This window comes from Patella vulgata, chromosome 9 (assembly GCF_932274485.2).
Source record: "Patella vulgata chromosome 9, xgPatVulg1.2, whole genome shotgun sequence".
NCBI classification, from domain to species: Eukaryota; Metazoa; Mollusca; class Gastropoda; family Patellidae; genus Patella; species Patella vulgata.
The window spans coordinates 44,678,975-44,701,272 of NC_065887.2; the positions used below are offsets into that span (position 1 = coordinate 44,678,975).

Below are 22,298 nucleotides of genomic sequence, written 5' to 3' on the forward strand. Positions count from 1 at the left end.
TGTCTGATAAATCTACCGAATGGATATCTGTTATTTACTCCTTGTTTGTTGATCAGTTCTTTGTTCTAAATACACTTAATCGTCGTTCTCGGATTAATAAATAGTGCCTCGTTTTGGTGGATAGCCATGTGACCTCAGCGGCAAGTGTGACCTATTGGCTGAATGCGTCTGTTATGTTCGTTCTACATTGATAGTATATTTTATGACGATGACTATTAAAATATTTTTATTATAATTATCAAACACCAACGATCGCGTTAATTGAAAAGAACTGACAAAAAACTGCGACATAAATAAAAGAAAACAGATCTGACAACTAACGTTTTGTGGAATTTTCATTTGCACGGTAAGAACAATTATTTTTTGTTATGAATTATGATTTAATTTATTTGAATTGGTGTTTATGTAATCTTTGATAGTTTAGTATTATTTTGTATCGAAGAATACAGGTGTAACTTCAAGTCCTTATATTAGATACCAATATATATATGAAATAAGTATATGATCTATATATATATATATATAATATTGTATATTGAGCCACGTGATATACAAGAAAATAATCATGTACCCATGAATGTATATCATATACCTCCTACTTTATATGCAATTTATTACCTCTTTGATCTTTGCCGACTAAACGCTTTATGTCTGTACGTTGATATGTGTGCGACATAACTCCGCTTCAAGATAGATGTTCTTCGTCCCTTTATATCTGTACATACTACACATTTTCTTATAGACAAGCATACTTAGTTAATAATTAGTTAATTTTCATTCATAAATTTAATTCATGCGCGCTCACTACACATATATATACATAAACATAACATACTTTCAAACATGGTTTAAATCTCGTAACTGAAAACAGGAAGAGACAATTAAATAACGACGATAGTTTATGTCCAATTTATTTCTATCATCGATCAGATTTGTATGCATTCGAGTTTGATGAAAAATCGCACGAACCAGATATAATGCCCCTCGGGCAATCACATATTTTATAGCAAATATATTTTGATTGCTGTTTTGCCACAAGCAATATGAAAATGACTTTTTTTACACACAACGATAATGGGGTGAGTCTGTATGTCTGTCTATATCTCTCATAATTTCTCAAATAAACTATTTTTTTTTATTCTCATTTTCTAAATTGCTAGACATGCATTTTTCTAGTAAATTATATGAAATAACGAGAATATTACCACTACTTCCATTCTAATCTTTTTTTATTTTACTCATACGCCACTTGGCAAATTTACTAGAATATTTTATATTTTTAATTCTTTTCTGATAAACGAGTATTTATTTTATGACTAAGTCTATCATGTGTTTAATTAAGCAAATGAAAACCTTTTTTAAATATAATAATATAGTCAGTTTAATTCTACAGAATGGGCATATAATATTTACAAAATATAATATTTACAAAATATAATATTTACAAAATGGAATGTTAATTGATTAAGTATTTAATTATTATGAAAATTATACAACGTGCAACAATGTAAACTACGAAACTTTAAATAGTACGCGTATTAAATGAGGTATAAATAAAAATAAAATATTGTTCATGAGATAAATTTCTCCTTTCATAGTTAAAAAAGGAGTTTGTGGTGGTTTATAAAACCGTGGTATAATTGTAATGATTTTGTACTGGTTTATAACTACCCTGGTATAATTTTACTGAGTTTTAAAATTACACAATAATTAAATTATAATAAATGAATTAAATTAGTAATATTTTCATGTTAAATAAATTTATTCATTTCGTATTTGTAATGGCTTTGGTCGATATAAAGCTAGAGTAAAAACTGAATATTAACTAATTTACAATTAGGCTCTAATTATAGTGAATAATTAACTGTAGTCTTGAGACGTTAATATGCTGTGTAAGTGTTAAATTCAACATGTGGACAAAGATAATAGCTGACACTGGGAGAAGATGTTACAACTAACTTGTCACCCAGTATACAAATTCGATCAGTCTATTGACCAGTGATTTAAACATGTATCTTATGATATGATGCCAAACACCCATTTTCCTTTCTTTCAAACATGAAACAATTTACAAGTCTTGATTCAGCTCTCGGCAGATTTGCCATTGTTCTCCTGTCTTCAATTGAACCCAATTACTGCAGTTGAATTTAGCCTTTATTTTTCACTCGACTAAAGATCGCTTGTTTTCAGTCGCCTTTATATCAATATCGTAATGAATGAGAGAATTTTCCAATCGAAATTTAATTAAAAACAATAACAGATTTAATTCTACCGAGAAGAGACGTTTGTCCTTTATTGTAAGTGGCAGAATTTTCATTCTCAAGAACACTTGGGACATATGATGCACGTGTATATGTTGAATGTATTGGAGTACTTGTAGTGGTGTAGAGAGGTGTGTGTATATATATATATATACATGTTTGATGAACTAGTAGACCAATACGGTGCAATGTTTTAGTCGTTTCACAAGAGTTTTATTAAAAGGAAAGGTATAAAATATATATATATATATATATATATAGTAGGTATACTAGAATATACTTTAGAAAGCTTTGTTATATTTATATCGCAGTATATTTTTACTATATCTTTTTTTAAACCTGATTTCAGAGAAGAAGATTTGTCTTCCACTTCGATGACAGTCAAATTCCTACCTGGGGTTCGTTTATTATATTGAAGTATCTGTTGGCCACACACGTTACGTTTTCATCAGGTCCTCATTTTTTTGGTGGCAGAAGAGGCGAATGGGAAGGTAATATCTGAAGAATGAAATGGGAGTCACCAGGGCGTGTGTTTCTTACTGGTTCTTATTTAATATTTTATGGTGGAAACGTCAGTTATCTCAACTCGGCTTCGGAACCCTGATTTTAGACCCGTGTTAAATCCTGCGTGTTAATGAAGCTGGAGAGAAAAGGATAAGTTTTACGGATGCGAGATGTGAAAATAGGAGTGGGACAAGCACCCCCATCACGTTCTAATTAAATCGACACATATGCCGGAATAGAATTTTGATTGCCAACTATCCTAACTTTTGATTTATTCATATATCGACATCTTGAGTGAGATAGATAGTGAGAAAAAAAAGTATAATTGGCGCAGGGTTCGTGCAATCCTGCAACAGATTGCAGTCAAGTCTGACAGACGAAGACCCCTGTCTAACTCTATTACCGAAACCAGTTACTGATAGTCTGGACTTGATCATCAATTACATTTATCTTAATTTAAACAATACGAAGACTTGCATACATTTGGATTATTTACATGGATTGAACATTATTTGCTGAGAGAAAACAAAACAGCAAATATAATTTATTTATCCATAATTTGAATGGTTGAAATAATCGAAAGCTTTATTTAAAAGTGATTTTTAAAGTTGGAATATGATTATTATCCATGGTAGTTTCTATAGTGTCAGATCTGAATTGGTTATCTGAAGACGTGTGTTGGATTATCGTAGATTATCGTAGGGGATAATACGAGAAATTAACGCCACGATAGAGTCTAATAGAGATGCGTGTACAAGGAGCTTTAATTGGCCTTTATTTCTACCTGATATTTCCAGCCAATATAATAGGTTTGTGGTGGTAAGTACTAGAGTCCAATCTTCATAAAAACAAATCTTAATGTCACCCATTTAGATAGTGACCATAATTTGGTGAGTTCTTGATATTTATTTTTCAATGATGACCTTGTGTATATAAAATATAGATATTATAGATGTGATTTCATTAGATCTATACAACCATGTTTATATTAGACAGTTTAGGTCTACATTAATTTCAGTCTTCGTAATATGTAGCTATATAAAACAAAATATTGTAGAAGGGTTTTAAAATTTCAGAATATAATTTGAACATTGAAATAGAAATGTGAAACTAACTATTCGTCCATGTAAGTGATAATGTATACATTGTTCATCTGATAGACTAGTGATTCTATATGAAAACAAACAGGAATATAAATATATTATTTTCAAATTAATATAAACCTGCCATTCCACATTCAATAAAACCTGTAATGCACAATCCACGGGAGATTGACCACACATTAATGAAATTAAATTGCTTGCGGCTAAAATGTAACGAAATAAGCAAAGTGATTTCCATTGACTTGTATTTTTATAATTATAGATTGGTTAGACCTACATTAAAAGTAAACGTCTACAGGAAACCAATGAGTTGTAGTTTATCACTGTTTGTTTAATATATTTATTTTCAATGTGTCTGAATAAAAGAAATAGTAAAATACAGGTTGATTATGTCGATAGACTATCAGGTTTTATCGATATCAACAACATGGTAAAGTTTACACCGTCCGCTGTAATATATTAACCTGGTAAGAGAATTGTTTCAATTGAAATCTTCTGGTTTTTTTCACATCTCCTGACTGTTTGTCTTGATCCACCGCGTTCTTTAGTTGTATACATTTAAGTTTAACAGTCTATAAATTGTGTCTATATTAAGACTGGTATGCGTTTAAAATATTTAGTGAGTTTTTCTTTGCCTTTTCTTTCTTAAAATGCTGTTTTGTTTGGTATGGAGACTGAGTTAAGAAGTACTGGGGTCTGATTTCAAACCGAGAACAGAAGACTTTCAATAGTTGTGGGTTGTCGGTACGTGTAAAGCAGTCCTGGTTTAATTCCCTCTTAACTACAGTGTCAACATTCTTTAGAACGACGCTTGTTCGTCAAATATAAGGAAGAGTCGATCGAATTTACCATTGGATTAGCACACATTATTTTGTTTCGACTTAACCATAGTTGTCTATAGAAGATGAAAGTAACATGGGATTAACTCAATTGAAATGTTCAATTTAAAATATCTTGTATGTACACCTTCGTAGCCTAGACACATTTAAATTAATCAAATCTTCACTTATATCTACATTATTGTTGAACACGCCTTAAACAACACTAGTATTACGTCATTTCATACGTCATCGATCAATATGGATAGTTTTAAAGATCTATTTTCTCGACATCAATTAGAAAACATAATCAAAATACCATTTTTTTAATTTAAAGTAAACCTTTCGAGATACCGCATGAGTCGCCATATGTCAACTACATGCTAAGATTTGTAATAATCAACTTAATGTTTTATTCGCTTGTAAGGCTCATCATCATTACAACTGGCAGTCCTTGTACGTGACAAGGAGTAGGGTCGCCTGTCCAACCTCGTGGGTTTTCCCCAGGTCCCCCGGTTTCCTCCCACTGCTAAAGACCCCTACGCGCAAGCGAATTATTGAATTAAAATTGACTCTCTCCCCTCTCTCTCTCTCTCTCTCCCCTCTCTCTCTCTCTCTCTCTCTCTCTCTCTGCTTTGTGGGTCGAACATATGATATATAATTAAAGGGATTTGACGGTGAATAAAAACAGTTGATGTTGTCATTTGGAATGTGCAATACACGGATGCCACATTCGACAGAAAATAAAACTTACTTGAGAAATCTAATGATTTTACCTGTAATACACGTTATTAAGATGTATGTTCTACTGTCGACACAGTCAACTAGGCCTTTTAATCTTTCAAACCAAACAACTAACCGTATAGAACTTGACCCACTACTAATCGAACAACTCAGAGCAATACTTTATTTTATACTAAAATAAAGAGGTTGAATATTTGGAGATATGAACCAGAAACTTCTATCAATTTGCTAAATACCAAGTCAAAAAGAGAATGGCAATTATTTTATGGATTGGATACATGGGGCGTGTATTATTATGAGAGCATGTGGGTCCATATGGTACGAAAGGATGAAAGACTTAGAGTCCTATTTATAACTCTTTACGCAATTATTCCGTGTTAATAGAAAATTGGTTGCCTTAAGCGATACATTTGTCGACATGAGCAACGCCCGTTAAAATCCTTCAAAGGTAATATTCCTACATAAATAAGACAGAAGTCGTCTAGAGAATTAGAGAAACAAATGAATGGCCTCTAGTTATAGCTCACTTAAAGTCTACATAACACAAAAGGAATTGTTGTATTTTTATAAACACTAAACCGCCATTTATAGACCAGTATAAGTTCTACCACTGCATCTTAAACTATGTCTTAATATAATTCAACTGATTTCCACATTAGATAAGCTGGCAACCTAAGTTAATTAGATGAGCTGAATCTACTTCATTGATACACTATTAACTAACTGATATAACAATAAATGCTCAAACTTAAAACTCAAATTTATAGGGGGTTACTCTGTTCCCTGATTTAAACGATGATAAACTGCCATATGCTAGATTCAAATTGGCGAGTTAAAGCCCTTCCAATATACACATGCAGTATGTAGATGAAACTTAACATAAACCATATGTTTGGTTTCTTCCTTAGGTAAGGCGGTGATAACACACCTGTATATTTACCTGTAACTTTTATTAAGGTATAACAAAACTTCATCTTCGTCAAGAATAGTTGAGTATCAATATCAAATCTAATGATATGCTAGCCTGAATACAACCAAAGGTAAATATCGAGTAGGTAACTAGAGTTGTGTGTATATATTGTTCCAGACAACCTCCAAATAAACCATCATATTTCTGCCAGTCGAAAAGATTCTTAGGGCAGTTCGATCTGTTTAATAAACTTTAATACCCACGTGTCGAGGCTTACTTCATGTATCTTTAATCGGGTTGTCGCCCTTAACTGACTGTTGGCAATAGACAAACTCGGGTACAGCTATTGACAAATCATTGTCCTTGATAACGATAAGACGATACTTGCCGAAACGTCGTGCTTTTAGAATAAAACTAGTGATTGTATCCCATAAAAAACTGTGTTCTGTTAGAAATAAGTAATACCCAGTACCCGGACCTACCGACTTGAAACACAAATTGCTCTGAAATAAAAACGTTATTAATACGTGTGAACACTACTATATCTATATACTATAAAAGATGGGGTAAAATGGGCCTAGTTTTAATTGCCATAAAGAAAGGTAAACCATCACTAATCTTTTAACAATCTGTTAATCTTGGACGTTCCCTTCCAACCCCAACAAACATGCTTTCATTCCATATAATATTCGGATATTTATTAAGAATATGTCTCCTTGATCGTACAAAATTGGCAAGAATGTGAAAATGCATTAGTCGGTGGAATTTCGCCATAACTACATGTATTAAAAGCACCTCGGAGTCATTTCCATTTAACTGAAATTCGATATCTTAAATTTTTTTCGCGCAATCGCTGAGATTGGGCGGAAATTAAACGTCATAATGGGAAATATCCCTCCTGGTTGCATGGAGTCCAAGAATAAATTCCAGAAATCCTAGCTGTACACAACATCTCTCCCTATAAATTTAAAGCGTCGGTGTGTTTTTGATTTTTTTATTATATTTGTTCTGATTCAAGTGATTTAAATTTGTTTAGATGATAAATGATAACATAAATGGGCAAGTCATTACTGAATTACTAGAATATATCGAGGAAAATATGACCACACTTTCGATTAGATACTTCTACTTTGTAATTAGTAACAATAAGGAAATGTAATAATATAGTTTGTTCGGATGTGATACAAGCTTCTTAGGCATAGGAAATTAACATAACAGAGTAAAATGGTTCCGAGAGGAAAGTGCGAAATATTCTAAACTAAAATATCGTTTGAGAATATTTTCCCAGATAAATAAGTTTTAACTTGATGACCATTATCTAGATGTTCAGCAGTCTTCATGTCTTTAATATAGAGTATATATATTATTAGAATAGTCAACACGTATTTTGAATGTCTTAATTAAAATATTTAGAATTAAAAAATAACCTCATTATAGAACACCTATTCCTGTAGTGTGCAATTCCTGAAAGGGAACGTGTCACCTGCTTATGTTTAAGACCTGAAACGATTATTTATTGGACTGGGATGATGTGGCCAAATGTTAGATTATTTATGGATAATAAAATTGCAATGTGATTTTACTCATCAAGATTTGTGATTATTTCATTTCATTCATGTTTTAGCTCATTTATATTCTGCAGGATTATCGTGCTTGTTACCTTGCTGTACAGTGGGGCAAGATCATGCTTGGTACCTTGCTGTACAGTGGGACAGGATCGTGCTTGTTACCTTGCTGTACAGTGGGGCAAGATCATGCTTGGTACCTTGCTGTACAGTGGGACAGGATCGTGCTTGGTACCTTGCTGTACAGTGGGGCAAGATCATGCTTGGTACCTTGCTGTACAGTGGGACAGGATCATGCTTGGTACCTTGCTGTACAGTGGGACAGGATCATGCTTGGTGCCTTGCTGTACAGTGGGACAGGATTATGCTTGGTACCTTGCTGTACAGTGGGGCAAGATCATGTTTGGTACCTTGCTGTACAGTGGGACAGGATCATGCTTGGTACCTTGCTGTACAGTGGGACAGGATCGTGCTTGGTACCTTGCTGTACAGTGGGGCAGGATCGCTTAGCTTAATATTCAACATGGTCATCAAGCAATGGTTCTGAGCATCCGGGAATAAGATTGGCACATTCAACCATGTTTGTAAAACATAGAAGATTCAGAGTCAAGAACTAAAGTCCCATCTATACACCCATTCATTTAAAAACACGTGTGCTACACTGCAGACATTGGTCATATTTTTAGATAAGATTCTATTGTTATATTAAACAGATGCTAAGTGGTCCCAACAACAAGATCATTTCGTCCAAGTTTAAAAAGTGGTTTGATCTGCGAATAATCCCGTTCGTCTGAAGCTTAAAGTATTCACAAGTGGCCTTTCCCTTGGCAAGCTTGTCATTCCAACACACGTGCATTCAACAAACACACGCACACCAAATCGTTTCGTATGCTAGCCCTCACATCAAGAAACATGGCTACGAATATCATATTTCTAATTCCTACTCCTACAACTTTCTCGTTTTTCTCATTTTCTATCAGAATATTTCACTTGAATTTGCGAAATAAAATACAATGTGTTCAAATTCCTATTCACCCGTGCTGACAGCGGAGTAAGCGGACTGAATACAAACTACAGACTAAGATAAACCATTGTTAACAATACTTGCCATCCAGAATCAAGCTTTTCTTGGTTTTCTTTTATTTAAATTTAACTCTGTTTTCCGTGGATTATATGATAATATTTTGTAATCCGATGTTTGAGAATATTGTGTGCAGTTAGTTTATGCGTTTGCTATAGTTATGTATAATATATTCACACGGTTGCTATAGTTATGTATAATATATTCACACGGTTGCTATAGTTATGTATAATATATTCACACGGTTGTGTCCAGTTTTATTACCAATCAATATGTATATTAAAAGTGAAATATTTGATTTTGGCTCCAAAGAAAATTGTCTATTTAGCCTAAACAAAATGAATTGTTATCAGAGACTAAACTAAGACTTTCGATAAAGGATACTCGATAAAGGATACTATCAATTGAAAAAAGAATTTGGGAGAAGCTACAGGATGCTTTTTGTTAAATATATAAAATTGTCGTAAGTTTAAATTTTATATTGTCTTACCCCCTCCCCCCACCCCCAACTCCTTTTTAAAAGTAAACAAAACAAGATAAAATACATTTTTTTTTAAAGAGAGACACAAAAACAAACACAGATACCGTAATATGAAAGACCAAAAATAATAATGTATAATGGAAGTCAACATGTGAAATCCATATAAAACTATTTTCTGTTCCAAGTTTTTAAAGCACGTGTATTATGTATTGCTCAAACGCGGTACACTTAGTCCAGTTAACAAAAGAATTTTGACTATGCCGATATCCAAAAAATAATAGTTTTTAAAAATGTAAGCCTCCCGCATCTTGTTCATAAAGTTTGCTAATTATCGCGGAAATTGAAAAAAACCCACCAAATTATGAAATATATGGAGCACGTGCCTTTTAATCAACCTTACTGATAAAAAGTCATTTTGAATATTTTGGTAGACTGTATATTACTGAAGCTAGAGATGTATCTAAAAATGTTTAAATTATTAATATTAGTAAAGGTTTTATGTATTTTATAAATATTCCTTTGATAGATATTTTGTTTATTCTATATTTAGTAGTCCCCTGTAAAGAGAGATAAAAATGTTGCCTAATAACACATGGATTAATTAAGTGAATATTATTGACCGATATTTTAGTCTAAGCCATTATTATTAGTTATTATTAAACAGAAATGTTGGCTTTTTATATTCCTATAAAATATAGAGATATCTTATTTTGTTATATTTTTTAGGTGTTAAACGAAATAAATATAAGCTAGAACTAAAAATAAGCAATGGGTTGGTGTGTTAAATAGATCGAAGAAAAATAATGCGGAGGCCTTTAACCAGCTCTAGAAATTATGTAACATTGTATATTTTGTGTATTTTAGGGCGGTGGGTAGACCAGTTGTCATTGTATATTTTGTTGTATTTCAGGGCGGTGGGTAGCCCTCTTGTTATGGATACCAACAGTATATGTCGTAAAACACGACGATTAGCCGGCAAGCAGCGAGCAATCTGTAGAAAAGAACCTGAAGTCGTTGAAGAGGTAGCGAAAGGCGCAAAAGTAGCGTTACTAGAATGTCAGTATCAATTTAGAACGAGGAAATGGAATTGTACAACGCAGAAACGCAGCCTATCCAAGATTCTACGACACGGTAAGTTAAATTGCACGTGTCTGATAATTCCTACGCCGACATTATATGTAATTGTAGAGGGTTAATTGAGCATGACGAGTAGGTGTCGACAGCTGATGTATGTTTAACACAGATAAGTAAACGTGTACATGTATAATATACATTTACTTTACTCTAAAATTCAAATAACTATATACCTTAATTTACATTACACAAAAAGTACCGTAACATATAGGCCAACATTTATTTATTTTTTTTTTTTAATTCATTTTTTTCTAATTATTAATTATCGTTAGAATAATGTAATATGAGGAAGTTGGCAGTCCGTTCTATTCAGTTTAATACCTTTTTTTTTCAAAAAGGTAATTTGTGAAAATCAAAACTGTTTAAACTAATTACTCGAATAGATATCCCATCTGAAAATCTATTTGGCAATACGGCGACCCGCATCGTGACTCTTCAACATATCAAAAAGCGACAATATGATTGCCAGAATGTTATAGTTACTCAAGTCTTTTGTATGCTAATTTAAACTCCATTTCAAATATATATGCTGCTGTAAAAACAATATTTATGTGAAAGAAGTAACGGTTGATCTGTGTAGTATGATTGCTATCCTTCGCAGCGTTAACATTAAATAACATAATGGAATGTTATCCCATTTCCAAGTTATGTTTGATCAAATTCTCGAAATCCCAAATTACACAAATACGCTTTATATCTATTGCGACCTCGTTATAAAAATACCCCCAAAAAATAGATAATATGAAACAATGTAGTATGTAATCACAGATCTAGAAGCTAAAATAAATTAATAGGAAATATTACACAGATTGTTGATGTGTAATTTCTCTAGCCGCTCTATCAACTAATGGCAGTTTTAGCAATTAAATAGGTTTGCAATTGGTGCACAATAAAACTACTTTGATGAGATTCCTAGCTTCACATTTGAGATCAATGTGTCTTTTTAAGTGGAAAGGAATCTGTGTTTATGACTTAATCTTACAGACCATGAATCAGGCACAACGATGGGCATGCATTGTTCGCCATTATTAACATTCTCCGCATAGTAAATCGAATACTGTAAACAAGATTCATTTCAACATGGCCTCATCCTATCAAAAAGGCTAACAAAGCATAGAAAATCTAATTCTTTGGATGCACTAGATCAAAGTCGATTAATTTAATTAGGAGCAGTATTTTTGATAATTAACTCGAATTACCACAATATTTGATCATGAACATCAATTTGTGATAACGCCGTTTTCGGTGATTCATGTATTTATTCAATAACCGCATCAACAATCAAATTTTATAATCATATACAAAGTATTATTGACTTACTGGTGTATTTCAAACCACGTCCAAATTACATATTTGAACAATGAGAATGGAAATCCGCGGGCTATAAAACTCTGCTAATCATTTCATTTTGTTGTGTAATTATCTCTTACCCAACTGTCCACATTCATTTAAATAAAAATATTTATTATCTCAGTTCTAATCATTTTTATTCAGATGGAGTTTACACATTTTATACACATGTATTATTATATATTTGAGAAAACATAATTTCACTCAATTAATAGACGTCGTGATACGACAAATCCAAACCTATGTACTTGTATATTTAACAAATGGGTGGCGTGAAAATAACAAATGACAAAATTACTGTTAAAAATGTGTATACTTAAGATGTGTATACGAAAGATGGCGTTCCAATTACGATAATCAGTACCCCTAATCATTTTAGTGGAAGCAACACTCTACCAAAATATTTTCCTTCTTCCATATAGAAAATCAGTGAGTGAAACAAATCGACGTAATCGCTTATTTTCTTTCTAGGATGAAATTATAAATCATATTGTAAAAGTAATTAACAGTTACAAAATAAAGGTCGCGGAAAAATTCCGACAAGTTTAACGATGTAGGGCACTCGTCCACTGACATAATGGGGTTTGAGAAAATTGGTCTTAACCATTTAAATATCTCGATATGATTATCACTAGTCCCCCGTTCCATGCATCAAGCCTATATCAGCATACTTGAATGTGATGAGAAAAGCCCAATTTTAATAAGGCTTAAATTAAAAATCCCCAGACATGATTCAAAGAACGGAAATGCATAACGACAAATAAGCAACTAATTATGCTTGCTGTAATTCTAATACTTCTCACAAACTTATGACAGCACGTCAAGTATCGCTAACCTTTTTATTTCTTACATTTTGCCCAACTGAAATAAGTTTACTGATGATGACCAAAGCGATGGTTATCTGTGTCTGAACACCTGTATGGCGAGGGAGCTGACTATATAAAATAATAGTAAAGAATATCTTGGCACACTCTAAACAAATTGAGCCATACAGCAAACTTAATTTTACCTTCTAAGATATCAAACAAAAGACAATCTCGTATTTCAATGAAAATCAAATAAGAGGTGAAAATAAATAATCCCTATTTGCTATCACACTGTGTCTAAACTTAGAACATTGTAGGTTTCACACACTTTCAAATTATCCCAAAATTAATGAATGGTCTCTTGCTACGAAGCTCTTCAAATGGTACCTTTTGTATCTTTCTAGATAAATACACGAGACCTTTACCCCTGCTAACTCTACGCATCCATATGGTAAAATTCACATGTTCTTGAAATTTGTCTGTATTTACAAATACCGACTTTATAAGAGAGTCATTGATAAAAGAGAGGACCCACTGATACAATACTACTATACTATAGATTAGTAATAGACAACAAAATTATTGTAGTCTTCTTTTTTAAAGAAAAGAATTCCACTTACCAGTACTACTAGTACAGCTAACATATTCACTAACTTATTGCCTAACTAACATACAATTTATAAACAGTATTAATACGTATCCGCAGAACAAACCTCTACATACAAACTGAGAGAACCAAGTATATTCTTAACAGAAATTAGGCCATTTTTGCAGAATTCTATCTGCATCTAGGGTCATTTAATTAAAAGATGAAAGGGAATTTCTCTATGAAGCGGCAAACATCACTCAGTAACAGCGCGTGCGATACGGATAAGGTTACACATCAAAGGCGCCGACAAAATATTATCTGGCTTCCTACTTGTTTTCTGGCATGGAAGAGGAATCAGTATATGCACTTTGCTATAATTACCGCTTTGATGCTAGAAAACTATCATATTTATCGTCTAGGAGACGTTTGATGTTGAGGGTTTCAAATAGACATATGTTCTTTAGAGATGGAAGAAACAAAAGTCTTAAAGAAGTAACAGCGATAATATCAAGAGTTCTGCTAACTTCTTTCTAGTTACTTTTAATAGGATTTTCTTTGAACACGGCTGCTAAAAAAAATGGAAGAAAGTTAAAAGAAGACTGCCAGAGTTTTACTGCTAAGTGTGCCTGCTGAGTTAGTTTTTGGTCTTCAATGATAATAGTTTCTACTGGGGATGTACTTCGATAGAGATATATTTGTTCGAAAACTCGGTTTTACCATGTTGTTTAACTGCATTAGTTTGTAGATACTCCGTAGCTATTGCGTAAAAACGTGTTAAAAGAAATGCCGCTTTTTATAACATTCAGCTGTTTTATCGCCTTATAACCTAGCAAGTGTTTCCATTTTTTTCTATAATAATTTTGTAGACATGGTCTTCTTACCATAATACTGTATGCAACTGCCTGTATTTGCAACACAAACATTGTTTTGTTTTTATTTTTATAAAATGAGTGGTTTGTTGGTTATTTTCGATCAGACAGTTTAACAAACAGTTAAGATATATTTAAGTACTTGGTAAGTGAAGTTCTTGTGGGGTTTTTTGTCGTAGTGGAATAGTGGACCAGACCTTGTTAGTTTAGTTAGAAACTTACTGGTCCCCGCCACACTGCTCATTTTATAAACTTCAAAGGGATAATAATTTGTAAATGATATGACTCTATATTTCTCGGCCATGGTGGTCCACATTACACGTGTAAACAGTAATGGGATTAACTTTTAAGTCGTAAAAACGGGGAACCCCCTGCAGTTATATTTATCTAGAAGGAATAAATTTAACGAGCCAACACATTTATTTAAATGGAGATGTTAAGGTAGGAAGTGTAGACTGGAGACGTTATTAGGAAAATTGCTCAGAAGTACATTAAATGTTTGTTTTTGATATAAAGTTGGGAGTTAAGTGTCTACAATGATAAGACAAAACGCCTTAAACTTTCCAATGCAATATATTATGTTTTCATATTCCCGTCGGTTATATCGGTTACCAGAAATATTTTATCATTCTGTGGTCAAGAAATATCGTTTAGGACGAGTAATCTCAAAGTTAGTCGCCCATATACCATTGCTTTTCTCCGCGGACACAATGGAAGACGTGGTACTCGGAATGATTTGGATAGGTTTTCTTCGGCCTATATGTTTTCATTACGGAAATGACCGAGCAATGAGGGTGATCATTTTGAAAAGTAGAAACCTATGACACCGCTCCTCTTAAAACAGACTCCCGCTACAGCGATGTAGGCGATGACTAATTTACTGAAGCCTTTTTGGGATTGTCTGCGGGTAGTCGACTAATAAATACAATCGCCGAGTTTATGATCCTTCCCCTTTTCTTCTCCGTGTTCTGATGCGTTAAACGGTGCCATTAAAATAGAGATTATGTATTAGTGTAATTTGAATTTTTTACGCATGTTTTGTCAGTTTTATTCTTTGGTGTGGCACCCAGACACGAATAAAATAACCCAATACTTTATGATCCTTACTCATAAATGAATTGGTATTTTATCTCCTACTGGTATGTCATCTTTTATTAATAGGATTAAAATCTTTATGACAAGAGACCCCACAAATATAATAGCTACATGTCAAGCATGGAATTATGTCTTTGCCTACCCCACTAGTATACTGACCACATAAACTGGCACAGAAAATCACTTGATCATAATGTAGCCGTGTTTATAGCGCTACAAAAAACACAATCACTCTTGCAAATATTTCTCAAATATTCGATGGTTCGCACAGATAGCTTATGATACCTGCTCATAGTTCGTACAGGTAGCTTGTGATACCTGCACACCTTCTTTAACATATCATTCGATAGTTCGCACAGATATATATATATATATATATATATATATATATTTATATTTATATTTTTCTCATTTTATTTTATCTATTTGTGTATATGCTTGATAACGACTTGTGAAATATTGATATGTAAGAGAGATCAATTTGAAATGGATTCGATGGTGTTTTTTAAAATAGTTTTCCTGTATTTATGTAAAGGAGTACATTAATTCGTATGAAACACTAGAAAACATTTATTTTGATTCGGTATCATTGTTTTTTTTTTATAATTTCAGATACACGGGAAGCCGCGTTTGTATACGCCATTACCGCTGCCGGGGTTGTATACGCGGTTACACAGGCATGCAGTATGGGTCGTTTACTACAGTGTACCTGTGGCAATAATCTGCGGGACACGGCTACTGATGGAGAATGGGAGTGGGGGGGATGTGGGGATAATGTCGAGTTTGGCTACCAAAAATCCAGGGAATTTATGGACGCTCGTCGACGGAAAAAACGACGTGGTGACGTCACAACCCTTGTTCAGTTGCATAATAACGAGGCTGGCAGACAGGTTAGTAGAAAGGATTATTTAAATAAGATCTATCTCTGATAAAGGAATAGAATTGGCTGTAGAAGAACTAGTAATCTTGTTATATTCTCTTATTCCAGGCAGTACAACGGTACATGAGAAAAGAGTGTAAATGTCATGGATTGTCTGGCTCATGCACTTTAGAAACGTGCTGGTTGAAAATGCCCAAATTTCGAGAAGTTGGAGATCGTCTGAAACAGAAGTTTGATGGCGGGGCAAAGGTGATAAGTTCAAATGATGGAAAGTACTTAATACCTGAAGGAGAAACTATTAAACCCCCCTCTCGTGAAGACTTAGTGTACACGGAAGAATCTCCGGATTTTTGTAAACGGAACAAAAAAGAAGGGTCGCTAGGCACAAAGGGACGTTCATGTGACCCAAGTTCTATGGCAGTAGGGGGCTGCGATTTGCTATGTTGTGGTCGGGGTTATTCTAGAAAGCAAGTAACTCTCCACGAAAATTGTAAATGCAGGTTTATGTGGTGCTGTGAAGTTATTTGTGACACGTGTGTGAACACTAAGACCGAGACAAGGTGCTTATGATGCGTTCGCTAACAAACATTACAACAATCTAGACGAGAGCAAAGGAAATATCGTGCTATTTATTCGAACGTTCAAAGATGTTAATTTTGAAAAATAGAATCTGCTTTTCAACTTCAAAGTCTTCCAAGAAGTAGAATTTTGAGGACGTTGGCCTGAATTATTAATGTTAGTGTAAGTTAGATTATATAAAGAGCGCTATATTCACGAGCTAATTGTGGGATGGTACTAGTACTATCGGTCAAATATAGTTTATTGATTTAATATTTACATACTCGTGGTTATAGTTGCTGGCCAGCATATAGCTCGGGTATTGCTTGATGATTACCAGTTGTCAACGTTTAGATTTAGCTTGATCTGGGGAGGGGTGTGGCTATGTGTAGAACAGTGATTGAAACCGTAGTACTGTGGAATCGTGCTGAATGGATTCGAAATTTAGAGAGTTTTGAGATCTGAAATGCTAACGATCTAACTGCCATACATCTTTATTTTATATGAATAAATTAATAACACCCAATAATCGTGTCTACCATAGTCTGTACTGGTATATAAACCATAGTCTGTACTGGCTGGTATATAAACCATAGTAATAATTTACAGTCTTGGTATATGGTATATTTGCTGTTTGCACACTATTTGGTAGAATTTGAATCAAAATTCAGCGTTTATTAGAAATGGCGTTACATAGTGTTATAAAGCCTAACTATCGTGTACAGATCAATCCTATTCAAGACGATTCGGGAGATCTTTCCTCAGTTGGTAGTTAGAACAGATAACTGAGAAGTTGTTGCATATAGTCAGTGTCAGTGAAAAATATCCTTGGCACTTGGAATTTGATAAAGAGACTCCGTTATCCGTAAATAATTCTTGCCCCCCGACCCAGGTTAAAATCCGCTCATAACGACCGTATATTGGTTCAGTTAAAAGGCTGCATAAAAGATTTTTCACAGCCCAAATATTAAAAAAAATCGCAAAGAGTGTGTGACTCGTCAAATTGTTTTATACCGGCATAGGCTTATTAGATAATTGTTTTATACCGACATAAGCTTATTAGATAATTGTCAATTGTCATTATATAAATCTAGGCATATCCAAATAGAAAACCTTGATGAAAATGTTTAAGATTGGATTTGAATGATTAGTGGATTTAAGTAGTTTTGCCGGGTGGGGTGTAACATATCTTTTGCCATCACCGTACGAATCGGAATAATGCATTATTACCTATAGATAAATGGATAGCTTCATTTCTTTTAATAAAACTTTAAGTATTGGTATCAATCGCCCACCGATGACAGATTTAATAATAAAGACTACATCAATGAAATGATTGTTAGAAACTCGACCGTTTATTAGAAACTATGACACGACACGACACGACGCTTATAAGGGAACGGGGGCCTGTTTCACGAAATTTTAACTAAAATAAAATCCAAATTTTAGTAATTTGATTGGATAATATTAGATTGATTTTAGTGCTTTGCCAATCAAAATTGAAGTATCTACTAAAATTTGGATTTTATCTTTAGTTAAGATTTTGAGAAACAGGGCCCTGGTTTCAACAATGCGTCGTAGTCTTAGCTAATTACTTATAAATTGCCTGTTATAGCAGCTTGTTACCTTACATGCTCAGATGGTAGGATAGGTTATCAGTCCGGTATAAAAATACCGGCAACATGACATCAGCGCAATGAATTAGTTGGATAAATTGTTTTTGAGAGGAAAATATACCGGACAGTGGGAACCAGTGAACAATATAATAGGGGTTATTTAGTGTGCCTTATATATATATATGTTAATGTCTGTCTACGATTCAAGCCCAGCTTGGTTGATTGTTTGTTTCAATGTAATTGTCGGTTTAAGTCTCTAAACGTCACCTGTCTGTAGTCTTCGCTAAAATCGGTTGATGGGCCTAAAGATGCATTACGTAAGATTTAGATAAAGCGCCGGCCATTCTTGCTATAATAGTTCAAAAAAAGTTAATGCTAAATAAATATTTTGAAAATTTCATTCAAATTACTTTATTCTGAGCCAAGTTATCACTGTTTGAAGTTTTGACAATCAATTTGAGTAGATTTTAGCGTAGATTAAGTTATGGAAATAGACGTACAGAGACTTTAAGTTGTTTTATTTGTTGTATTTATAGGGTAATGTCTAAATATTATGAATAATATATGTGCCGTTTTTATGTATCTATAACAATATATTAATATTTTCCTTGGGAATATATAACACCGCATTAACTACAAAACACTTTATTATTTTAGTCAAAAAAGTTGTATCCACATTGAAAAGATACGTCCACAAATGGTAATAATAAAACAATAATAAAAACAGGAGACTTTTTGTTAAATTGGTCAGATATTTGTCTATTGTGTTAGATGTTACGACGACGACCAACAGCTCGTCACATCCAAACGAGAAACGGTCTATTGTTAGGATGTCTTAGATTTCTTTCCCAGAATCTACTACAGTTAATCTACCTGTTCAAAGATCTTGGCCCAGCAAATAGACCCAAACATTGTTGAAAAAATAATAATGTTTAATATTAAATTCAACACATCTCTAATATAAGCTGTTCTTGAGATCGACAAACATTACCTAATGTATAACGACATATTCATCCATTACTACCAACTAGAGCCTTATGAACAATCTGATTAAAACACAATCTAATGTGAAGAATTAGCCAATGAAACGGTCTGGTACGGCGAGTTCTTGGCGTGCGATGCACGGAACTGTGGATAAACCACTAGACACGTCAACGCTGACTGATTAATCAATGTCTGACGTCATAGGGTCAAAAGCCGCTCGTATGCCCCCCTGACGTGACCTCCCAGTACAACTGGTCAGATCGTCATGTAGTATAGGCCATCGAAAGTATAAAAAAAACCAAAATGAAATATAGATGTGTATTTTACTCAGATTACGTTAAGAAGATTATATTTGTGTGTGCTCATTTATAATTAAAGTTATAACAAAGTTTGATAACTGCCAGGGGTGAATACGCCATACTGTGTTGTGAAGATAATGAAGTAATGTTATTTACCTGTCTGTGTTATTTAACAATAAACTAATTATTTGTATTTAACCTGTATGCTAAACTAAAAATAGATTATTAATGTAATTACTTTATTGTCGATGTTATGAAACATTTAAAATAGAATCTTTAAAAAAAAATAAATAAAACTTAAATTTGTTTTAATTTTAGAGTTGTTTATATCAGTCTAAAAGCAAATAACTGGGCAACATGTTAGCTTGACACATACGGGCCTACAAGGACTAATCATGGGTTTCCATTCATTTCAGTAGGGGTCTGTAGGGGGTGGGGGGCCTTTATGATGATATATCTATAATATAATAGGATTTGTGATGGCGAAGACAACTGATTGTAAACAACTAGTATATTACCATAGATGGAACAAGCCAACAGTGAGGCTGGTGTCCAACGCACCAAAATAAATAGATGTCACATTTGCAAAAATTTTTGTGTAAATTGTTTATCTATACTTAGCCCGTGCAGAACAAAAACCATGATAGAACTTGGTCAAGGCACTGAAGTAATGAAACTATGGACCAAGTCCCAGACATCCCCCTCAATTAAAACCAATATGCTTATCTATGCTGCTTATAATCATCGTCCACAGCCAAGAAGACATTCACATATTAACTAACCCATTTTAATAGTCTCCTGCTGACCTAGAAAAGCCAGGGGTGGGGGTGGGGGAGGGGGAATAAAAACCGACTTACCTATTATCATGAAATGGATTCAAATACATAAAATAAAATTTACATGACAATTATATATCATGAGTATTATACAAATAAATTGAGGGTTCAAGTGTCAGTTACAATTTCTGAGGTCTTATTAAATACAAAGTTAAATATTCTATCACAAAGGTAAAAAGACGATTAAATGTTCTACAAATAGTTTTAGCTTGACATATTTGTAAATAGCACCGTTTCTGGTAAACATGAAAATGGGAGACAATTCGAAAATTGTAAATATATATTATATGCAAATCAACAAGAGCTAGTAAAATTCTATGCAAGTTGTGGTAGAATGGGTAATTGGGAAGTAAAGATATGGTCTCGATACACCCTATTAAGTTTGTGTATTGCTGAAGATTGGTATACATACTATAAACGTAAAACAAATTAAATAGTATTTACAACCAATGATAATAATTTGACAAGCATAACGGACCCTTGAATTATCTAACTAATCAGACAAATGTAAAACCAGTGTATTACTATTTACAATAAATTTATAATTGGCACATAAATGTACATAACTATAACACAGTGAAATACTAGTTCTACATAGAAGATTAAATAAATATAAGGATTTTAGTTTACAATAAAAGGCTGTATATACACACAAATTATTCACAATATCAAAATTATTCGAATTATATAGACATTTTATTTTCTTAGCCCAATATACACAAATTATTTAATGGATCATGGAGTCAATAGATAACTTAAAATGACTTCCCCTCTCTCAGTCTTTTGTCCACATTAACTTAATTTGAAAGATCTGGGCCCAAATTCACAAAAACTTACACTAAGATTTTTAGGGATTCAGCTCTTTCATTGGCCAATAACTACATTTTCACTCTCATCCAATTAAATAGCTTCCCGCTTAAAAATATTCTAGTTTAAGTTTTCGTGAATTACGCCCCTGGGTGGTGGTGGTGGTGGTGTGTGTGCGTGGGTGTGTGGGTGTGTGTGTGTGTGGGTGTATGTGGGGGGGGGGGGGGGTAATGGGCTGGTGATAATACAGGGCGTCAGGCGACGTTTTACACTAAATCCGTTCCAATTATCTGTGAAACAGAAATTAAAACTACTAAACTCTAAATTGTTATTTCTATTTCTACTGCTGTGTTACAATAGGTGATCATCCAGCTTCTATAAAAGGTTTCAGCATGAGACTTGACACAGTTGGATGATCTCCACATGTTCATCAATTGTTCTTCACGTCAAGTTAGAGTAATGTTAGAAACACGTATGTTTCACTTTAAGTCTTGTACAAACTTGACATTTAACTTGACAACACCAGTGAAAAGTACAATGGCATCTTTCCCTAACAGTATATGTTTCAGATTTATGACCTCGACCACAACACATCAGGTCACAACCTTGAACCCCGAGTGACGTAGCATTACATTCCCTCCCGGAAGTTCCTTCAAAACCGATCACATTTTCCTTCTCGCAAAATGTCGGCGAATTCTCGAAGTACACGAGATCTCGTCTGCCTGGCCGCTTATGATTTGGATTTACTGGACTAAAATTAAATCTTCTCTTCTTGCGACCTACAGCTCGTCCTGCATTTCCTAAAGACAAAGAAGGTTGCTTTTATATATAACAATATCTAGTGATTTTCTTACAGAAATATTAAAACAATATAAGTCATAATATAATTCTTTAGTTTCCCTCAAATTAGATTGCTCCGTAGACCTACATTCCATTCTTGGAATGAACAAAAAGGGTCCAACTGACACATTGACAGTTTGCAGCTCAAACAATATGATTAAATTACAT

At 33.6% G+C, this 22,298-nt stretch overlaps 2 protein-coding genes and 1 long non-coding RNA gene across 6 annotated transcripts in view; 1 reads left to right on the forward strand and 2 right to left on the reverse strand.

Moving 5' to 3' along the window:
• Nucleotides 1-13,533, reverse strand: part of LOC126832571 (uncharacterized) — a 32,865-nt gene extending 19,332 nt beyond the window's left edge. The window contains exon 1 of the long non-coding RNA XR_007684773.2: nucleotides 13,378-13,533. This is a non-coding gene — a long non-coding RNA (uncharacterized LOC126832571). The remainder of the gene's footprint in view (nucleotides 1-13,377) is intronic.
• On the forward strand, nucleotides 1-19,921 carry LOC126832547 (protein Wnt-6). 3 transcript variants are annotated; one of them, XM_050563392.2, is made up of 5 exons: nucleotides 1-346; nucleotides 2,611-3,584; nucleotides 10,378-10,598; nucleotides 15,923-16,200; nucleotides 16,299-19,920. In XM_050563392.2, exons 2-5 carry the CDS (start codon nucleotides 3,511-3,513, stop codon nucleotides 16,758-16,760), a joined length of 1,035 nt encoding a protein of 344 aa, XP_050419349.1. In that variant the 5' UTR covers nucleotides 1-346; nucleotides 2,611-3,510; the 3' UTR covers nucleotides 16,761-19,920. The 3 variants fall into 3 exon arrangements, with proteins under 3 accessions (XP_050419349.1, XP_050419350.1, XP_050419351.1); XM_050563393.2 differs by lacking the exons at nucleotides 1-346; nucleotides 2,611-3,584; nucleotides 10,378-10,598 and adding an exon at nucleotides 13,809-13,979 and having other exon boundaries at nucleotides 16,299-19,921; XM_050563394.2 differs by lacking the exons at nucleotides 1-346; nucleotides 2,611-3,584; nucleotides 10,378-10,598 and adding an exon at nucleotides 14,235-14,360 and having other exon boundaries at nucleotides 16,299-19,921.
• Nucleotides 18,994-22,298, reverse strand: part of LOC126832543 (protein Wnt-1) — an 18,736-nt gene continuing 15,431 nt past the window's right edge. For both annotated transcript variants that reach the window (XM_050563387.2, XM_050563385.2), the window contains one exon: nucleotides 18,994-22,090. In XM_050563387.2, the coding sequence (XP_050419344.1) occupies nucleotides 21,753-22,090 (338 nt within the window). In that variant the 3' untranslated portion in view covers nucleotides 18,994-21,752. The remainder of the gene's footprint in view (nucleotides 22,091-22,298) is intronic.